Source organism: Electrona antarctica (assembly GCF_951216825.1).
Source record: "Electrona antarctica genome assembly, chromosome: 11".
Classification (NCBI taxonomy): domain Eukaryota; kingdom Metazoa; phylum Chordata; class Actinopteri; order Myctophiformes; family Myctophidae; genus Electrona; species Electrona antarctica.
Window position 1 is genome coordinate 44,506,925 of NC_136792.1, and position 23,093 is coordinate 44,530,017.

Consider the following 23,093-nt stretch of genomic DNA (forward strand, 5'->3'; position numbering starts at 1 on the left):
ATGAGCTATTAATCCATCTTAAGCATGCAGCTAAAGCTACATTGCCTACATTGTGACTAAGGGTGTTAAACCTTTTAAGTGTTAAACTTATCTTCATATAATTGGTCCTCACTAATGATCATGATAAAATAGCACAGTTTTTTTCTACTTGGTCTGTGTCTCATAGGAGGGCTGTGGGCAGTTCAGAAACCCGTCCACCAGTGACATCATCGATTGGGGAATCCAGGCTAATAGAAACGGCAGGCTTTCTATTCCTGAAAAGTTGCAATGCAATAATGGAAGCCATTGTTCTCACGATAATAAACATCTAAATATTCTTCCAAAAATAATTCTTGTTTAAAAAAAGATCTACATTTTTTTTCTTTTATTTAACCAGTAAAAACCACATTGAGACTGAAGTCTCTTTTACAAGTGTGAACTGGCCAAGACAAGAGGCAAAATAATTGACACAGCTCTGCCAGTAACAAAACAATACACAACAAGAAACGGGACAGACATACAATGCTCATAAATACAGTACCCACTACCGAAGAAGCTCAAAGGGAGAACAGGAACGTTTAGTAATGCGACCAATAAGGACTAATAAATAAAAACTAAGCAACGGGATTTGCTAGTAGACTAAAAAGCAAGCAGACAATTGCTATACATCAAAGCAGGAGCAGTGTATGGGAAGTGTGCCCATAGCAATCCTTTTAAAGCGCATGATGATGTCACAGGCGGACGGGTTTCTGAACTGCCTACAGCCGTCCTATGAGACACAGACTGAGTAGAAAGAAATTGTGGTATTTTAGCATGAACATTAGTGAGGACTAATTATATGAAGGTAGGTTGAAAAGTGGTGAAGTGGTCCTTTAAGTGACATTTTAAGCTCAGAGTTAATTGAACTCTCCATATGTTACAGTGTAGTAGTCTTGCATAAGTTGCCCTGCCAGGCCTCATTTCAGATCACTTTGGATGTTGGTAATTATTACGTTTCCTTAAAGGAAAGGTACAGACTTTGTGTCAAGCTGATCTATTAATCATTATTTAGGGGTCTTGCCATAATGTTGTAATGTCGGAGACTCTGAGTGTGTTTCTTCTTTGGCACTACTAGCCCCCCGGTTGTCATTCACTAGCAAATAGCAATGTTGGAGGAAGGCAGTTAAGTGGTTCCCAAAATGGGGTCCGGGGACCCCCATGGGTCCTTGAGGGAGTTCCAGGGGGTCCCCAGCTAAATGATAGTTTGGAACCAAATGCACCCTTATGGGTCTGTAACTCTGAGAGTGTACAAATGGAACCAAATGGACCCTAACAGCTCCATTTGGTTCCATTTGTACTCTCAGAGTTAAATGAACATTGATTTTACAATATAAATTGGGGGTCCACCGTCCAAGAGATAGAAATGCCATTTAATGGGGGTCCGTACTCCGTAGACTAATGGATGTCAAACTGAGGGGTCCTTGAAATTAAATGGGTTGAGAGTTACTGCTAAAGCCGTAAAAATCTTCTCTTATGGGGGTCCCTGGCAAATCTTTTTTTCAAATGGGGGTCCGCAGGCAGGTTAGCCCATTTTGGGCGGGAACCCCTTTTGGTGTTTTAAACATTATGTTATAATTTAGCTATTGAAAAATAGCAGATCTACAAGCTCATAGCGCGCCACAGCTTGTAGGTCTGCTATTTTTGAAAATCGTGAAAATATTTATTTCAGAAGAAATTCTTTAAATTTCGAGGTCAGGCCTAAATGGGTTAGTGTCAGTCTGGGGGGCCTTGACATGAAAAAGGGAACCACTGAGTTAAGGAACCCCAGGGGCATGGTTGGTGATCTGAAAGCTGAACATTATTAAAAATGAAAACGATGGCATGCATTATGAACTCTGGGAAGATAAAGGCGGCTGGGTGGTATTTTAAAATGAATCCAGTGGTCTCTGTAAAGCCCAACACACACCGTCTGTGAACGCCGCGCGTCAAAACAGCCGCCGCCGTTATTTTCAATGAACCTATCCCACACCGGCGGCGTCAGACGCGCGCTGGCGCGCGCTGGCGCGCGTTCACGCCTCGCCTGACGCTCCGATACGCCGCTGTTCTATTTTCCAGGCGTTGCCGCGCAGCCTCCATCCGGGAATCCGTGGGCGTGGCTGGCCAGCCGCGCGGTAGGTAGCGCGCCGCGTCCTGCGGGTGTTGCTGTGCGGCTATGACGCGCGGCAATACTGTGCCACGTCGCTGCGCACCCGCTTCACAGACGGTGTGTGTTGGGCTTAAACCTTGTGTAACTTTGGAAATCATCACTTTTTATTAAGCCCTCTTTTAATTGAATACTCGTTAATACCTGTTGTGCACTGGGTGGGCACACGTTGTCTCTCGAATTGCAACACGACGCATTCCTGTACAGGCAAATAAAGCATTTCCCAGTCTAGGTAAGAGAATGGGGAAGAGAAGAGAAGAGAAGGAGTGAGTGATGAAAGAGCGAGCATATGGTGGGAGGGTCAGGTAAACAGGGGAGGAGGGCAAGAGAGGCTGAGCCACTGGGCTTGACTGTACTTGTCGGTGCGTTTGGGGAAAAGTTCTGAGAGCACAGCCATATACAGACATTTCCAAGAGACTGTGTGTGTGTGTGTGCCCCAGCCGTGCACTGTGCTTTCCTGTTAACCCTTCACTGACTGTGGAACCGTAGCAAGACGAGGAACCCCATTCTGACTGTATTAAAAGCAATGAATAAGGACAAACGTAGCTCGGATGGCATGTGTTCGACTTTCAGATGTGTGTGCCAACTTAAGGTTTGGCATAATACATACCACTTTCCGTCATAAGACAAAAATGTCATGTGCTGCCTTTCACAAGTTAACGCACACAAGTATAAATTGTGAAAATCCTCTATTTTGTGGGATTTCTAGGAGGGAAAGGTGCCATTGCTAGATGGGCTTTTTACCTCAATATACCTCTACATTCGGGCGACTGTGGCTCAGGAGGCGCAGGTCTCCTGGCGCAGGTCGTCCAATGATCCATGGGTCGGCGGTTCGAATCCCGGCTCCTCCTGTCTACATGTCGAAGTGTCCTTGGGCAAGACACTGAACCCCAAATTGCTCCCGATGTGCTGGTTGGTACCTTGCATGGCTTCCGCCGCAATCGGTGTATGAATGTGTGTGTGAATGGGTGAATGTATGTAATGCACAATCTATGTAAAGCGCCTTGGATAAAGGCGCTATATAAATGCACCATTTACCATTTACCATTTACATTCCAGTGTCAGAGCCAAGCATAGCCTATAACCCCAGACAAAATCCAAGTCAACTGGGCACTGCTCACATAAAGCCTACAGTAGTATAACTAACCAACTCAAATAATATGACAACGAATCATGTTGGCAGTGGCAACTTCTTTTGACATGATTCTTTATTTCTTCTCCCCTCGCTCATGTTGAAGATTTTCTCCTGCATGCAATGTCATCTGAAGCCAGGCCTGGGAGATTCTGTCTATTTTGGCACATCGTATCACGCAAGCTGGCTGAATTGCATTAGTTGTGATATTTTTGGGATCGTGCACCTCTAAAGCTGCAGTAGCTGCTTACTTAGTAGAGGCTGCTCTCCCGGTGAACAACTGTGGTCTGTTGCTGCAGGAAGGACTTGAATTAAATGTTTATGGTTTCGCCTGTCACGGTGCATTCCGCTGCTAAATCGAATGCCCTGTCAGATCCACATGTCCCCTTTGGAGGGGGTCAACAACACATGCATGCACGTGTTGGCATGTGGCAGGTTGACAGGTGTGTGTGTGTGTGTGTGTGTGTGTGTGTGTGCGTGTGCGTACACATTTGTCTGTAGTGTTATCGTATGCAAGTCCATGTGCTTGTTTTATGTGCGAGTGCCACACACGCTTTTATAGTCTCAATATCAGTAGTTCAATAATTAATCTCCTCACTTTCTTTCCGCCTCTCTCCTGAGCCCTCCCTTGGCTTTCTCTGCCATTTAAAATGCATGCATGCATTTCCCAATCCTTAGTCTGGGTCCCCTCCCTGTTCCCACCAGTCCTGGCCTGTCCACACAGTCAGGAGCATGCTCAGTAGACGGATGCTCACCAGGCACGGAACATCTCAATGTATTTGTTTTTGAGCGGTGCCAAGCCCTCCTTTGTTTGTGTGTGTGTGTGTGACCTATTGACCCCTGCAGCTGATGCTGATTGCGGTCTCACTCACGCGCTCACGCAGATAGACAGTGACTATAACAAAAGTATAGTTGCACTGCTCAGTTCGCACAGGTGTGATTGTTCTTTTTCTTTTAAACTGTGTGTGTGTGTGTGTGTGTGTGTGTGTGTGTGTGTGTGTGTGTGTGTGTGTGTGTGTGTGTGTGTGTGTGTGTGTGTGTGTGTGTGTGTGTGTGTGTGTGTGTGTGTGTGTGTGTGTGTGTGTGTTGCACAATTTATGTAAAGCGCCTTGGATAAAGGCACTATATAAATGCACCATTTATGATTTATGTAGGCTTTTCCACATATGGCATTTAATACAAGACTGTAGAAAGAAAGCCAGTCAAAGTGATTGAATGTCAAAAGCATAGTTTTTCTCTTTTTCTGACAACCTGGTTGACAGACACGCCTACATTTTAATGATTGTATCTAGAGCTGTGTGATGTATTCATAATATCGATGTGGACAAATATGTGACTAGATAGATATCATCTCACCTGCGATTTTGGTTGTTGTGATATGAAATGTTGTCTTTTCTCGGTCTTAAAAGCTTCATTACAGAGAAGTGACAACATTTTCTGAACTTGTTATTAAACTGTCCTTAGAGTAGAGATGCACCGATCGATCGGCGATTTTCACTCTAAATTACTTGATCAGTGATCGGCAATTTACCCGATCTGGAAAAAAACTATCTTTTATACCATTTAACCCATTTAGGCCTGACGTTGAAATAAAAAAAAAGTCCTCTGAAAGAATATATATTCAAAGATGTATTTTCACGATTTTTCAAAAATAGCAGACCTACAAGCTCGTAGCGCGCCACTCGGTGGCGCGCTATGAGCTTGTAGATCTGCTATTTTCTAATAGCTAAAGTATAACATAAAGCTTAGTTAAAACACCAAAAGGGGTTCCCGCCCAGAATGGGTTAAGTTACATAAAGATTTATCAGATATATATTATATTATTGCTTTGCGTCTTTGTGACAGGCCTAAACATTGTCCCCTTCCTTCCCACACACAGGAACAGTTTTGATGTGGGTTTTGACATATTATAATTTTGTTAAAATTCAAATACCCCGCACAAAATCAATATCGGCTGATCGTAAAAAAAAATTAAAATAAATTGTTGATCCGTATCGGCCCGCAAAAACCCCCCTGATCGGAGCACCCCTATTGCTGAGGTAAATTAATGAGTGCCTCTACCTGATCAACATTGTTATCGGTTGTCATATCCAAATGACTAATGATCATTTCTCAAAATCGCATCACATTATCTATATTGAGGTAGTCATCTCATCATCATGACTGTGATAATCAATATCACTCAGGACTATTATGCATCTGACTGTTTAGGCTCAAAATACTGTTTATTTGTCATTTGAATAACCAGTCATCCCCCCTACTTTATTTTAATGCATGTAGTCATTATGCCAATTCCCCATACATGTCTGTGTAGTCTTGTACAGTGCTGCCCCTATTGGCTCACCTATCAGTGAGGAGCCCTCACTGGGAGGACGCCTATTGGCTCACCTATCGGTGAGGAGCCCTCACTGGGAGGACGCCTATTGGCTCACCTATCAGTGAGGAGCCCCCACCGGGAAGGCCACCTATTCTCTCTACGTCGTCCTCAGACGAGCCCTCCATCAGAGTTTCCAGTCATCTCGGTTCTCCATACATCTGGCCAGCTCCTTTGTGCTTTCCGCAACAGTATCTTTCTTTAGTACATCCACGTAGGTAGGTGTGGGACGTCCTCTCGGTCGATGCCCGTGTGTTGGTTCCCACAGTACAAGCTTTTTGGCCGGGAGTTCTTGGTGTCGGTGGCAGTGACCAGCTAGTCTCATCCTCCTTACTGCTATCTTCTCTGATACACTTGGTAATGCCCCGTACAGACGCTTGTTGGTGATGTGCTCGTCCTGGTTGATGTTCAGTACCACACGTAACATTCTGGTGTAGCATCCATCCAGGGATTTCTGTAGGGCTTGTGTTAGTGTCCAGCATTCACAGCCATAGAGGAGGACGGACTCCACGGTAGCAGAGAAGAAACTGATCTTGATGTGTCGGGGGAGGTTGGATTGCCACACACTGGTCATACCATTAAGAGCTCGCCAGGCAAGTGCCTTCCTCACTTTAAGGTCCTTCTCTGTGGAGTCGACCCATGCGCCCAGGTAATTGAAGTCACTGACCTCCTTTAGGACAGTACCTTCTATTGTTGTTAGGGGCAGATGTTCTTGGGGGATGTTATCGGTTATGACCTCAGTCTTCTTTGCATTTAGCCTGAGGCCAACTTTGGCGCACTCCAACTCCATTCTGGTCAGGAGAGCATGTGCCTGCCTTACGTGGTCAGATAGCAGGCAGATGTCATCAGCGTAGTCCAGGTCTGTGAGGGTTTCTGCAGGGTGTCTCGTAGACCTTCTGGGTGCGATAGTGAAGCCGAGCTCTGGCTCCCTTCCATTAATAGCTTGTCTCAGAGCATAGTCCAATACTATAATAAAAAGTTGTCTCACCTATCGGCGAGGAGCCCTCACTGGGAGGCCACCTATTGGCTCACCTATCGGTGAGGAGCCCTCACTGGGAGGACGCCTATTGGCTCACCTATCGGTGAGGAGCCCCCACCGGGAAGGACGCCTATTGGCTCACCTATCGGTGAGGAGCCCCCACCGGGAAGGACGCCTATTGGCTCACTTATCAGTGAGGAGCCCTCACTGGGAGGACGCCTATTGGCTCACCTATCGGTGGGGAGCCCTCACTGGGAGGACGCCTATTGGCTCACCTATCGGTGAGGAGCCCTCACTGGGAGGACGCCTATTGGCTCACCTATCGGTGAGGAGCCCTCACTGGGAGGACACCTATTGGCTCACCTATCGGTGGGGAGCCCCCACTGGGAGGACGTATCGCCTCCTCACCGTTCCACATGCTCTGCTGACGGGCGTCACCCCAGCCCATAGTATGGGCTGGGGTCGGCGGTTCGAATCCCGGCTCCTCCTGGCTACATGTCGAAGTGTCCTTGGGCAAGACACTGAACCCCAAATTGCTCCCGATGTGCTGGTTGGTACCTTGCATGGCTTCCGCCGCAATCGGTGTATGAATGAATGGGTGAATGTAATGCACAATCTATGTAAAGCGCCTTGGATAAAGGCGCTATATAAATGCACCATTTACCATTTTTTACCATTTAGAGTTACTTAGTGCAGCAACAAAGACGGCTATCCCGGTGCGAACTGCAACACGTTGAGTCGTGCTCATATATATATATATGGACGCTTGGCCCAGCCAGAGGCACCGCAGAGATTCAAACCCCTGGTCTAGTGGTCATGTGTCACTGGAGTCTGGAAGACCACAAAATGCTAACAGTTGCATGTAAATGCTGCTTGTCCCTAGTCTTTATATATTTATTTATTTTTGGGAACTTTTTATGCCTTTTTATTTATAAGTACAGTAACAGGAAATGGGGAGAGAGAGATGGTGAGTGACACACAGCAAAAGCCTCTGTGCTACTTGTTCCTAGTTTGACTAAACCCTGTTTTGGGAAGTTGGCCTAAATATTTTCTCTTGGTTCAGAATTCCCTTGTCAATCATCCACCCCATCTCACTCTTTTAGTGTTTATGTACCGTCACTTTTGCTTTTATACCCAAATCAAATGAGCACTTCACCCAATTTCATTATCTTCATATAATTGGTCATTATAAGTTGGCACCATTTCTGTCTACTCACTTTGTATCTCAGGGGAGGGCTGCGGTCAGTTCAGAAACCTGCCTACTTGACATGTAGAGTGTCGCAGTCCCGCCCCATTTCAGGTAGACGAGGGCACCAGAAGAGAATTTACCCTCTGAAATGTCTATGGAAAAATGAATGGGAAATTCTCTTAATAATTAATATTATTATTTTTGAAAGTTTGAAATTACCAAACCTGGCTACCGCCGATGATGTCCCTGGTTTCTACACGGTCCACAGCACTCCTCTGAGATGCAGAGTGATTAGACACGGGCATTAATGAGGACCAATTATATGATGATAGACAATATGGTTGAAGTGGTCAATTGGTCATCGTTTGTTATGTCAAATTAACACCGGATCATTGTGCGTGTGTGTGTGTATTCATGTTTTTTGATTGATTGAATACTTAAGTCATGTACAGTAAACAGCACGTGCGTGGTATGTGCCGACATTAAGGCTAAAAGGATAAGAAATGGTCCTGGGGGCTTGTTTCCATTGTGGTCAGGATGTATGTATTTATGACTATGGACTGTTTGACTCAGACAGGCAGCCCTTATTAGGCAGGGCTGGCTGGCAGCAGGAAGTGGGCTGTGGCTTTGGTGCTGTGTCACCGGAAGTAGCAGATTGTATCACGGGCGGGACAGATGGAGAGAGGGAGAAGCAGGGATGGATTAGTGGACTGTACAGTGTACAAGAGAGGAGGAGGAGGGAGAAGATCATGAGAAAGAGGATGAATGGATATTATCTGATGTGACACCTAATGGTCTACTACTACTACTGCTTCTACTCTGGGTTACTCTGCCCCTCTCTCATGCTAAAAGTGAAATTGCGTTTTTCTTTGAACGAAGGACATTTTATTATATTAACATTTTGGGAGGGAACCCCTTTTGGTGTTAGCATTATGTTATGCTTTAGCTATTGAAAAATAGCAGATCTACAAGCTCGTAGCGCGCCACCGAGTGGCGCGCTACGAGCTTGTAGGTCTGCTATTTTTGAAAAATCGAAGAACGACTGACATAGAAACATAGCTTTTTCAGAAAACTGTCGGGATGTAGAAGACATTTTTAGAATCTGATCTCAGGTCAAAATGGGTTAATTGACTAAGTCCTGGTTTCTTTTTGTTACTACTATTACAACTAGCAAATCTCACACTCCTTATAGCCATCCCATTTCTCCTCTCTCACGCACGCGAGCTCGCTATCTGTCCGTCTCTTCAGTCTATCTGTCTCTGCTTGCTCGCTCGCTCGCTCGCTCACTCACTCGCTCACTCACTCACTCACTCACTCACTCACTCACTCACTCACTCACCCGTGCTCTCCTTCGCCCTCCTTCTTTATTGGTATCCATCCCACAGACCACACCCTTGGGGGTTTTCCCAGTGTATGACTTGTGTGTGTGTGTGTGTGTGTGTGTGTGTGTGTGTGTGTGTGTGTGAGACAGTCTTGTTTGTTCTTCTCCTGGATGTGTAATCTGTCTGGGACCGTGCCAGCCAGGTCAGTCTGGGCTGCTGTGAGTGAGTGAGTGTTGGTGTCAGATGAACTGGCTGCCTCTCACATTAGGTAGTCCAAAGGAATGGCACGCTCAACTCACTCTTATGATGAATGATTCTCACATTAGACCTGGGACTGTCGGAGGAATCTCAGACATCCTGCCACTGGACTGGTCTAGTAGGCTAGTTATTCTCAGTCAGCAGCATATGATTAACAGTCTTTATAGACTCACGAAGACTAATGACCACTAGTAGCCTTATTGAATGTTTGTCTTATGATACAACAACTACAGTTTAAGCCTTTCGCTAAACCCCAGCTCAAAAAGCGATTGTCCAATGCCAATCCAATATAGTTTAGCAACTGTTGCTATGCAGGACAAGCTTTCGTTCGTCATCTCATAGCTGTCAGTGTTATTTTGCATGGCTGTGTTGTTGAACACATGGGCAGCTTAACGTCAGGAAAGTTCCGCGGCTGACCCACCCAGGTGATAATGGCCGTAGTCTTACTATGCAACATGAAAACTCCTGTCAGGCGGTCGTTAAAGTTGATTGATATACTGTTTCTCCCTCTGTCATTTCCTCGTATTTCTAGTTTATGTAAATAATGTCATGCACATTTGTCCAGTGCATAGCCTACTGCAGGCCTGGCTGACTAGATTTAGAAGACATTTTGATGCTCTTGCTACAGAAATGATCGATGTATTTATATGGAGAAATCCTGTTATTTTAACATGCATCTCAGTGTTCCTACAAACATAGCCAAACTTAGCTCATCGGGATTGGATATGAAAGATCAGACCGATCGTCTTGATCACTCGTGTGTACTGATTTGCGTGAAAAAACTGGCCTCCTGGTGGCGTGATAACAGGCTGATGTGAAAATCTTGTGTATCTTGGAATGGCAGCACTGAGGTTTGCAGGAAGAGAGGTGAGTATGAAAATGTAAGCAAATAAAAAAGAAAATTAATCAAAAACGTAAGAGGACGTGTGAGTTGGCTCAAGGAAGAAGAGAGACAGTGTTGTCCGTCCGTCCGTCCGTCCGTCCGTCCGTCCGTCCGTCCGCCCCCCCCCCCCCCCCTTCGCTCTTTCCAAAACATTTACAAAATAGAAATAGTTGATCTACAAGCTACAATCTACCAAATCTGCTATATCTTTTTTTTATATTTGAAAATGTATGGACATTTTTCAACAGGGTAACGATTGAAGATTATGCAAAATATTTGTGTTATGTTATCTCAAATAATTGCGATAGGCGATTATGTAATAATTGTGACAGGCCTAATCAGTCACCTGATCATCACTGTTTTGTACCGAGCTGAACGATTTGAGAGAAAAGAGGTTACTACAGACCATAGCACATACTGTACAACTACATGCATGCAAGATAACACAGCGTACAGCTATAGCTTGACGGACATAACTAGAATATCAGATATGTTGTTAATGTTGTTGTACTGGTGTACATGATTACAAGCGACAGTTTCTATAGGATCCTCTTTTTGTTTTCACAAGGAGTGATTATTTTGTTCTTTATAAACCTTAAGGGTATTATTGCAAATCCCCACTTAGCACTCCCATTCCATGGCGGTCCTCATGACTGTTATCAACTAGGTGTGTTCACTGTGCGACAGCTTTTGGGTGTGTTTTTCTCCGTGAGCTGTGTTATCTTAAAACATGTGCTTGTGCTTGTGTGTATGTGTGTGCGTGCGCCGTGCCGCGTAGGAGGAGTTGGAGATGTAGAGCAGGTGGAAGGTTCCAGCCGCTCCTCGGAACACCACTCTACTTCCTGTCTTTGTCGGTCTTCATTGTTGTCCTGTGGCCCATCTTGTTTGGGATCGAAACCAATCCCTCCTCTCCTCCTCAAACCAGCCTTTTGCTGCATTCATTTCCCGCACTACTTACTACGACTCTACTCTTTTGCACACGCTCTTGTGTACTTGTTCCACAACAGTATTTACAAAGCATATAGATAGATTATATTTATGCTTTCCTATTAGAGCAGTCTTTCTTGGCCTTGTGTGGCTTGTTATTATAATTACCCTAGTTTGCTCTACACCAGCGGTTCTCAAACTTTTTGGGCCATGCACCCCCTGTTACCTCCCGACCTAGCTGACGCACCCCCCCCCCCCCACATGGAAATACAAATTGCATAAGCTATATAGAGACATATATTTCCTATATATCCACATATATGAACCTGAATATGACATATATATGCAGCATAGGCTATATTCTTCATATGCATGCCATATATTGGCATAATATGTCAATATATTTAAAATAAAACCATAGCACCACCATTAGCTTTTTCATGCCACGCACCCCCTATAAGGTGCTCACGCACCACAAGGGGTGCACACACCACAGTTTGGGAACCACTGCTCTACACTCTACAGCTACTACCACGTAGCCACTACTACTAATATGTGACCCTCATACACCCATCTGTTGAATGCATCGGTGCATAATTACTATCATGGCACCCATACCAAGAGGCGGCCCTAATCTTAGATTTTACACTTCAGTCTTATAAATGGCCTGTTTATGGGCGTCTGGACATGCATTGCTGGCTATTACTGCATGGCATAGCAATATTTGAGACACGACCCAGCATAATATTATGTATCCCAGAGCCTTACCTAGAACTATGTAATAAAAAAAGAATACCTGGAGTCCAAACCCATGTTCCCTGTAAGCCTGATGAAGACCCATATATTGCATTGAAACATTCCCTGGCTAATGAGTACCTTTCATTTCAAAAGGTAGATTTGCACTTCCCAATTTATGAGTGTACCGGCCAGGTCAAGAGAAATACGCCAACATGACTGATGACTTCATCGGACAGCAGCTGCTTGAAGACATGTTGTGAAATGTTGATAATTACATACTTAAACGGCGCAAGTATGCGTTGCAGGTGTTTGTCTTTGGCCTTTGTGTTGTCCGTGTTTGTCAACTTTTACATGAAGTGATCTGATTCTGAATTGTCCTGATGCAGTGAACTCTCACCTGGCACTCGCCAAGCAGGTTAAAACAAACGACAAAGATACATTTGTTGTTGGCAGGCCTCTGGCCTGATACCACCATTCATTTAGGATCCATTAGCCTGATGCTTGCAAAGAGCTTTTCAGAGGCAGTGTGCTGTGACAGTGTGTCGAGCGCCGAAGACCAGACGAGGCTAGCCTGGAAGTACTGGCTCCCGTCTCCAGAAGCCAGGCTGTGTGACACACACACAGCTATGTTTTCTTTCCTTCGTTCTCGACAACACTGTCTCTCTTCCTCCTTGAGCCAACTGCAATTCACACTTCCTCTCTCATGTTTTTTGATTCATTTTCTTTTTTTATTTGCTTACATTTTCATGCTCTCCTCTCTCTTCCGGCAAACCTCAGTGCTGCCATTCCCTCTTCCTCGACTCAACTGCCGGCAGGACAGTTTATTTTCTCGAGCTTTATCAGCAAATATTATGTGTAATTGACTTCTTTATAAAGAATAAAGATTCCTCGTCTTTCCGTCATCTGCATAGGCTACAGAAAGTAAAACAAACAAAGGAACTGGAACATTATGACAGAGTTCTCACAGTCCTAGAAACTTGGTTTTCCCCAGACATGCATCCAAACGTTTTGGTAATGAAAGTATTAGTAGTGCTTTGTTACCTGTTGGAGCAATGATAAGACGTAATACGTTTTGAAATGAGCCTTAGGTTATAGCTTTAGCGAGGTCAAACAAAAGTTATAGCTATCAGCTATTTAGAAAGGCAAATAAAGTGGCCTGGTACACTTAAGTCAGGTAACATTGGAACGTAAGCACTAACAAATATTTCTCATGCTAACTGCTGCAGTGTCATATGTCCACGAAATGAGGAAGGGCTTGTCAGGGCTCAACATTCTTTCCCTTGTAATGCAATACAATTTGTGTAATTAATTGGGGGCATCGACAGTGTATGCGACAGCAAGTCTCTTTTTTTTAATACATATAAAATAAAACATAACAAAACCAATTCTGAAAGCATTCTAAGACGGCCTTTATTTGTCCTCTCGCCCAGTGAGTCGAGTATCTGCCAGGCTCGGGCCACTGTGATGATCTACGACGATGGCAATAAGAAGTGGCTGCCGGCGGGCGCTGGTGCCCAGACCTTCAGCAGAGTGCAGATCTACCACAACCCCTCCACCAACGCCTTCAGAGTAGTGGGACGCAAGATGCAGACGGACCAGCAGGTATGGGAAAACAGTGCCGTCGTGGGTGGATCAGGTGTTTGCTATTTGTCCATAATGATGTCGGTGTCTTAAGGGGAAGGGAGGGGGTGGGGAAGAAGGCAAGGCTCGCTGCCTCTCACTCATGCCATACAGTGCGTGTACTTATATCATCAGTGTTATGTCATCATATAGAGTCGGGCCAGGGCGCAACATATACCCTATTTCTATTCGGCCACACAGCCCACATGATATACTATATATATATATATATATATTTTAATTCTTTATTTACCCAGGGAAGTAGCTGAGCACAGCAACGCCCTGCACATAGAAACACAGACAGACAGACAGACAGACAGACAGACAGACAGACAGACAGACAGACAGACAGACACACACACACACACACACAAAAACCTGGGAGCTGACCAGTACAACCACAGTCTTATACTGTTGGCCACTAAGCAGCTCCAGGGGGAGCAGTTGGGGGTTCAGTGCCTTGCTCAAGGGCACTTCAGCGGTGTTGGGTGAGTGATGACAATCACTTCCCCACCCAGATTTTTTCCTGCCCGTCCGGGGAATCGAACCGGCAACCTTTCGGCAACAACGGCGCTCCTCTAACCCTTAGGCCACCGCTGCCAAATATATATATATATATTTGCTTTTTCCGACCTTAATTTACCCTGAGGAGGTTTGCTGAGTGTGCATCCTGTTTTTGTTTATATTTTTCTTTTTTTGGTTCAGCAGTCAGTCCGCTGCCTCACATTCAATACCCGGCACAGACATCCACACCAGGGGAGGTGCCACGGTCTGTGGAATGCAGTCACAGACAAATGCATTATTTTTAGCACAACCCCTAACTACTACTAAGCACTGCAGCATCATTTTTGCTAAAGCACTCAAAATACTCTTACTAGTATATTAACACTCATTCTAGGCCCAAGAACTTATTTGACTTCTTTTTCACAAAGTGCCTCCAGGCCAAAGACGTTTTTAACTTTTATAATCATGACTTAACCCATTTTGGGCGGGACCCCTTTTGGTGTTAGCATTATGTTGTGCTTTAGCTATTGAAAAATAGCAGATCTACAAGCTCATAGCGCGCCACTCGGTGGCGCGCTATGATATATATACAGAACTTGTAGGTCTGCTATTTTTGAAAAATCGTGAAAATGCGGCACAAATCTCTGAATATATATATATATATACATATTCTTTCAGAAGACTTTTTTTTTATTTCGACGTCAGGCCTAAATGGGTTAAGACACATCTTACAACTCTCGTTCTAAAAAAAAGAACAAATCTATGGTAGCCTGTGCTAACTATTGCTACTGCCATTTAGCGGTGGATGAGTTAATACTAGGATTAATTGCAGACTAATGTGTAAAAAACATACAGTATAGTGGGTAACATAACATGCAACATAGGTCAACTTGAGCCAGATTTGAACCCACAGCACCGACTGGCATCAGTTCTGTTTAAGACCTTGTACTTAACTGAGCAAGCTGAGAGGTCGTTCTTATTTGCAGCCTGGGAGATGCAATTGCAGGGGATGGTAGGGTTACACACACACACTTAACCACAGTCGCAGTGACCTGATACCGCTAATAATACACACTTTGAGTCATATCAATGCATATGAACTTATAAGGTACATAAACCAAATTATAAAGGTAATGGATCGCACTCAGTGACGAGTGAATTTCAATTGTCTTTCAGTATGATGTAGAAACTAAAAATAGACGTTTCGGCTATCCAGCCTTCATCAGTGTCTTCCCTGTGATGTTGATTTGAGTGGATATCGCACCAGAAGTCGGAGCGCGATGGTTACAAGAAAAGTCACATATTTTAGCCCATTTTGGGCAGGAACCCCTTTTGGTGTTTAAACATTATGTTATAATTTAGCTATTGAAAAATAGCAGATCTACAAGCGCTCTCATAGCGCGCCAGCGAGTGGTGCGCTACGAGCTTGTAGGTCTGCTATTTTTGAAAAATCGTGAAAATATTTATTTCAGAAAACTGGAGGATTTAGAAGATTTTTTTTAAGATTTTGAGGTCAGGTCTAAATGGGTTAGACCCCCATCTCACACTGTAGACTGTACTGTACTGGACTGTACTGTAGACCCCCATCTCACACTGTAGACTGTACTGTACTGGACTGTACTGTAGACCCTCATCTCACACTGTAGACTGTACTGTACTGGACTGTACTGTAGACCCCCATCTCACACTGTAGACTGTACTGTACTGTACTGGACTGTACTGTAGACCCCCATCTCACAAATAAGATTGCTGGAGGAGAGCGTTTGGATGGGTTCACCACCCCACCCCCCCATCATCACATCAGTGCTCTCTCTCTCTCCCCCGCTGCCGCCATCTCTGTCCTTCTTTAAACATTCAAGCCTCCCAAGTGTTCCCTAGAGATGGCTCTTAAAGTGGATGATGTTTCCTGCGAGATAGTATGCCTGCTCGGTCATTTCCTGGCGGTGACCCCCCCCCCCCCCCCCTCCCATCTCTGTCGTTCTCTCAGCTGAGGTGACACCGTCGAAAATCTGTTATTCTCGGAGGGAGAAAATGGGTCATTTTCCGGCACATTCGTTAAATGATGAAATGCAAGTTGAGCTCAACCACTTAAACCCTGCCTGGCGTCGCTATTTGTGGTATGTCATGGGTGAAGACGTTTCGGGGAAATAGCAGATCTACAATCTCACAACAATGCATCACATTGATTGCGTTGTGAGTTTGTAGCTTGTCAATTTTCGAAACACTTTGGGAAATAGTGGAAATAATTTGGCTATAATGATTCTCTATTGTATACATAATATTACAATGCAGTTAAACTAGACTCTAGAATGATGAGAGTTGAATATGCATGCCCCACCTGGTTCAGGATACCAGCTTTGTACCTGTTTGTCTGTTTTCCTTTATGTCCATATATGAAGATGTCTGTATCTGTCTGTCTGTGTTTATGCCGATTGACGTCATATTGATAACATCAGGCCGGGTTCTCCATATTTGAGGATTTGCAGCTGTATTGATATTATGTGGAGATCTGCTTATCCGACAGGCTTCTCACATGTCACATGGCTCCCTCGGATCCTCTGTGATCGGCACACAGTTTGAAGTTGATTGGTCAGCTGGTGACACTCTTAGTACTACATATATAGTAGGATGCCTCAATCAATTAAATTCAATTCAGAGGGCTTTATTGGCATGAGAAAACGTTTACATTGTCAAAGCAAAAAGTGGGGGGTGGGGAGTAGCAGATGAGTGCAAACTTATCTCTCATATTCAGTGTCGGACCAGCTCAGTGGCCTTGTGGTTAGAGTGTCCGCCCTGAGACTGGGATGTCGGGGTTCAATCCCCGGCCGGGTCATACCAAGGACTCTAAACAATGGGACCCAGTGCCTCCCTGCTTGGCACTCAGCATCAAGGGTTGGATTGGGGGTAAGTCCCTGCGACATACTAGCGTCATGTCCAGGGGGTGTACTTGTACATCAAGCTGCCTCACGCTACGAAAACGGGAGATAGGCTCCTGCCCCTATGGGCCTCATGGCTCAGCAAGGCTACTTACTTACTTATATATGGTGTCTCTTTCCATCTCTCCCCTTTTTCACATCATTTGTCTCTTTTCTTGATCTCTCCCCGTATCACTCCCTCTCGACGCCCTTACTCCTCCCCTGCCTGCCATTGACTTGAATACCAGCACTCACGGAGTCCTTTAAGGCACTTTGTTTCATCTTTAACAGGGAAAGGTAAGCTGCAAGCAGCAACACAACGAACGCGTTTTGGCCAAGGGCCTTCGTCAGCGTTGAAAATGTTGTAAAGTGACACTTTGCCTTGTTTACAACATTTTCAACGCTGACGAAGGCCCTTGGCCGAAACGCGTTCGTTGTGTTGCTGCTTGCAGCTTACCTTTCCCTGTTTAAAGATGAAACAATAAAGTGCCTTAAAGGACTCCGTGAGTGCTGGTATTCTCCTTCTTTGAAAGTGTTTCCTGACCGTGCACCCGGTAAAATGTTCCAAGAGACTGAGACAGTGGAGTTGTGCGTGCTTCCCTCTTTTCTAAATGCCATGATTGACTTGAAACAGGAGATTGCATTTGTATGTTTGCGGTGCTGCTCATGGTCGCATTCCTTCTATCTGTCCCAACCTGGCTGCATTTATCTATCTGCTGTTTGACAGGACTGGACAGAGGTTAGGAATGCCTCTCGCATGCCGGTTGCAGCGATTGAACATGTTAGTTAGCCTCTCTCCCATTGGAGCACACATGCCGTCTACCGGTGTACTATTCACTCTGACTGGCTCTCCTCTTTGACCCCCCACCCCCCCCCCTCTCGCTCTCTCTCTCTCTCTCCTTTGCCCTGTGGAATTCAGAGGCTGTAAAACAAACAGGGAAATGGTGCGTCAGCACATTCAGGTTGCGCTCAACGTCCCCAAACGTATCCCCCCCCCCCCACTGGTGTATAGGGCTTACGCCACCTGCTGGGAGAAACATATTTTCTCCCAGACATAGTTATATTAACTTCAGTGCAAACTGTATGTCAAACATTAAACATAAATACCGTGATGGGAATGCATGTGGTCTCTGAGGCTAGTGTTGGAGAAACCTCTTTTTTCCACACTTTTTATTCTTTATTTTTTTTGTTCATTTAGTTACATTCTTTCTTTATTATTTTTCTGGATGTTTGTTTTAGGTCATTTCATGGAAACATCTGACCCAGTGCTGCAGGTTTCTCACTCACGTCTAATAGCTTCTTGTCCTTTTCAAATTCACCATTCCTAAAGTCTTCACATTGCATCTATAGTGTATACCGCTAATACCGGTACTCATAGTTTCATTGCACAGATATTCTACTGTTAGACAGGTGTTAGGTTCTTAGCTTGCTTATGATTCTTGATGACTATTTTATTTCTATGTATTTGATGTATTACCATGTGTTGTTCTTGCTTACTGTAAATCGCTCTGGATTAAGTCTGCTACATGCCTAAATTGTAAATACAATTGTAATAGTAAATTGCATGTCTGCTAACACGGGTCATCTGTTGTGTCCGTCCAACCCGTTCTCTAGGTGGTCATAAACTGTCCAATCGTGAAAGGCCTGAAGTACAACCAGGCCACGCCTAACTTCCATCAGTGGCGAGACGCGCGGCAGGTTTGGGGGCTGAACTTTGGCAGCAAGGAGGATGCCGCTCTGTTCGCCAACGGCATGCAGCACGCTCTGGAGGTGCTCACTTCAATGGCAGACGCAGGTAATCAATGGCAACGACCGCTGGATCGCCGGAGATCCAGGCGTTGTTTTATGCTTCCTTAAGCCATTAACCCATTTAGGCCTGATGTAAAAAAAAAAAGAAGAAAAAAAGTCTTCTGAAAGAATATATATTCAAAGATGTGCGCCACATTCGCGCCACTTGGTGGCGCGCTATGAGCTTGTAGATCTACTATTTTTCAATAGCTAAAGTATTACATAATGCTTAGTTAAAACACCAAAAGGGGTTCCCGCCCAGAATGGGTTAAGACCTTGGTGGAACGCATCCGTGTCACCTTACCTTTTAACCACTTGTCTTTAACCATTATTTTATACTTTAGCTATTTGAAAAATAGCAGATCTGCAAGCTCATAGTGCGGCACAGAGTGCCACGATACGAACGTGTAGATCTGCCATTTTAGAAAAATCATGAATATGTGTAACTCAAATCTTTGCTTCTGGGGGTCCCTTTTTTATTTTCAGAAAACTGTTAGAATTTAGAAGACATTTGTAGAATTAAGGTCCTCGGGTCTTAATGAATAATGGGTTAATCACTTTCTATTTTGGGCACGTCATTATAGGTGAACATGTTCAAAGAGAAGTCTTGGGAATGTAGTCAGACGGTATACCTGTCCTTCTCACCATCTCACCTAGTGCTTTGTGTAGAAAGCAGAACATGTATTATATACCATGCCCTTTAGCTAATCATCGGAAACGTCCCGTGCTGTCTTTCTGCAGGTTACGCCACCCTCCCTCGCCCAGTGTCAAATGGACCAACCGCAGAGGAGCTGGAACAACAGCGAAGGTACCAAGACTGGTGGTCTTTTTTTTCTTTCTTTTTTACCATTTTATTTTTGGGCTTTTATGCCTTTATTGATAGTACAGGAAATGGGGAGAGAGCTGGGGGAGTGACACGCAGCAAAGGTTGTCGAGTATCGGGATTCGAACCCGCAACGCGGTGTCAGGCTGGCATTGCAGCCTAGGGTGCCCGGACCACCACGCCCGCAGCCCGGGCCAAGAAAGACTGGTGTTCTTTGGGGGAGACCGGGTGCTATCCAGTGCCCACCTTGTGTTCTCTCTACGTCGTCCTCAGACGAGCCTTCCATCGGCGTTTCCAGTCATCTCGGTTCTCCATACATCTGGCCAGCTCCTTTGTGCTTTCCGCGCCAGTATCTTTCTTTAGTACGTCCACGTAGGTAGGTGTGGGACGTCCTCTCGATCGATGCCCGTGTGTCGGTTCCCACAGTACAAGCTTTTTGGCCGGGAGTTCTTGGTGTCGGTGGCAGTGGCCAGCTAGTCTCATCCTCCTTACTGCTATCTTCTCTGTTACACTTGGTAATGCCCCTTACAGACGCTTGTTGGTGATGTGCTCGTCCCTGTTGGTGTTAAGTACCAGACGTAACATTCTGGTGTAGCACCCATCCAGGGATTTCTGTAGGGCTTGTGTTAGTGTCCAGCATTCACAGCCATAGAGGAGAACAGACTCCACGGTAGCAGAGAAGAAACTGATCTTGATATGTCGAGGGAGGTTGGATTTCCACACACTGGTCATGCCATTAAGAGCTCGCCAGGCAAGTGCCTTCCTCACTTTAAGGTCCTTCTCTGTGGAGCCGACCCATGAACCCAGGTATTTGAAGTCACTGACCTCCTTTAGGACAGTACCTTCTATTGTTGTTAGGGGCAGATGTCCTTGGGGGATGTTATAGGTTATGACCTCAGTCTTCTTTGCATTTAGCCTGAGGCCAACTTTGGCGCACTCCAACTCCACACTGGTCAGGAGAGCCTGTGCCTGCCTTACGTTGTCAGATAGCAGGCAGATGTCATCAGCGTAGTCCAGGTCTGTGAGGGTTTCTGCAGGGTGTCTCGTAGACCTTCTGGGTGCGATAGTGAAGCCGAGCTCTGTCTCCCTTCCATTAATAGCTTGTCTCAGAGCATAGTCCAATACTATTATAAAAAGGAAGGGGGCTAGGGTGTCTCCCTGCAGCACTCCGGTTTGGATGTTGAATTCCTCGCTGTTACCATCCGGCGTTGTCACTCGAGTTACAGGTCTACTAATATGTCTCTTTGACCAGAATTGTACTCTTCAAGGTTTTTGGAGGTGTCATTGTCCTAGAGAAGATGAGTAGCAGAGTAGAAGAAAATAAAAACTGGTGAAAAGTAATGTAATGTTTAGCGCCAGTGATACGCCAGTGATTCTCCCCCACTTCCGTGGGGGAGAATTGGTTAGTTGTGCAAGGTGTAAGTAGATTCAATCTAATAAAGATTTCCTTTCAAAACAAATTGGGCCATTAGGTGTAGCTGATGTGTCATGGATACTCTCTTGCTAAGCTTAACGGTGATATATGAGAAAGAGGGGTAACAGAAGAGCTACATGTGTCCCTCAAACCAACGGTACTCCTGGAATGGAACGCTATCCAAAGAGAGAAAGAGTTATGGCCAAGGCGCTCGAGGTAGGTTTGAAAAATGTCAATGCCTTAAATTGAACGGGCTTGAGACATAAAAAAACGACACCAAAGCATGTCGGCTCGTGCCTTCCTCCGAGGCAAACATTCTTTTGTCATAACTCTTCCTCGCTCTTTAGTGATATATGAGATTTTTGTTTATTTTGAAGATAATCTACAACAGATCTAGGCGCCCATATTAGGCAGACCTACGAGACGAGCCCATCTGTTCAAATGAAGTCCACTGTGGGTTTTAGTTGCTATCGATTTAGTCGTACAGTGAAAATAGCAGAACTACATGCTCACAACGCGTGCAACGCGACACCATGTGACAACACCACAACAAAGTATATCAAGGCTTTCAGGCTGTCTTAGCTTCTTTCTTCTGTCCTGCCTGCACAGATCTGCTAATTGTGCATGCCACACACACACACACACACACACACACACACACACACACACACACACACACACACACACACGTGTAGCGGATTTGATGGCATTAGCCCTCATGCTGCTTAAACCCTCCATCAGTCCATCTAGGTTAAAGGTTAAACAGGGGACAAGGAAGGCCAACACATCTCATCTCACATTAAAATCCCCCCGTCTTTCCCACCGTCCCTCCGTCCATATTATATCCCCTCGTCCACCAACAGGTCTGCGTTGACCTCCTGCACTTGCCTGCATAGGCTAGGCATTAACCTCTTAATCTCATTTCAGCCTAAATGGTCATATGCAGCGTGGTAGGGAGAGGCTTTCTGATTGGCCAGAGAAACTGTCTGTCAAAAGGAGCACTGTCTGTTGTTTTCATGCCGCACGCACGGCTTATGCCGGGTCCAAAGCTCTAATAAAGCACAGGGACTGACTGACTTATATACACAAAGTACTGCTTGAATACCCTGGCCAGCCGGGGCGCCTGATGGAGGGGAAAGGAACTGGTCGGAATAACGTGTTCCTTCCACGCGCTACGTCCGGCCAGGGAATTTCCCCCCCGTCAGGTGAAAAGAAGCAGCTTGGACTCCTCATGCATAGAAGGAGGCATGAGGTCAGTCCGCTGCCCCCCCCAGGTTGGCAGAGGAAGTGTAGCGCCCAGGATTACATTAGATAATTGGCACTGGGTGAAAAAACTGGGTTGCAAAATCGTGGGATAAAAATTATAGGGAAAAAAAAGAAGTACTGCTTGAATTCACTTTACTAGTTTCTCTGCCTAGATATGATTGGTTGGGATTTGCATGGCTCACCGGCCTCATGAGTAGTGAGTAAACCTGATCGATTCCGAGAAAGAACAGTAATGGTTCCCCGGCCGTCCCCTCCCTCCCGTCTGGGCACAGTGCCCGAGTCGACCAACAGTGCTTTTAAAAATCTCACCACCAATGTGTGTGCACAGTCATGCGCACACACACACAACACACGGCATGCTTGAGATTGCCGTGTTTGAGATTGTGCACATGTCTGTGTACACACATGTGTGCCTTCCTGACTGTGTGTGTATAAAAGATCTTTGTGACTGACAGATGTGTTGGGGGAGGAGGTGGGAGACTTTGCTAGGGAGCAAGTGCACTCTAGTATAGGCTAATCAGAAGCTGCAAAATGCCCCATCCTTCATATTATGTAGCACCACAAGAGTTCAGTATATTGGAGTAGTTCTTTAATGTCCTGTATGGATGAATTATTTGAATGCATTTCTCAATTAATGTGTTTTGTCTAGAGTGGAGCAGCAAAGACTGGAACAGCAGGAGAGAGAACGCCTGGAGAGGGAACGACAAGAGCGAGAGAGGCAGGAGAGAGAGAGACAAGCGGCCACAGGTCAGGAAACGCCTGCGTTAGTCATCACAACCAACCACCCCCCCCATTAACAA

The 23,093-nt window shown here is 45.3% G+C and overlaps 1 protein-coding gene across 2 annotated transcripts in view; it reads left to right on the top strand.

Moving 5' to 3' along the window:
- Nucleotides 1-23,093, top strand: part of vaspb (vasodilator stimulated phosphoprotein b) — a 44,986-nt gene that overhangs the window by 13,731 nt on the left and 8,162 nt on the right. For both annotated transcript variants that reach the window (XM_079514360.1, XM_079514359.1), the window contains exons 2-5: nucleotides 13,394-13,565; nucleotides 18,617-18,797; nucleotides 19,532-19,598; nucleotides 22,943-23,040. In XM_079514360.1, coding sequence (XP_079370486.1) covers nucleotides 13,394-13,565; nucleotides 18,617-18,797; nucleotides 19,532-19,598; nucleotides 22,943-23,040 — 518 coding nt within the window. The remainder of the gene's footprint in view (nucleotides 1-13,393; nucleotides 13,566-18,616; nucleotides 18,798-19,531; nucleotides 19,599-22,942; nucleotides 23,041-23,093) is intronic.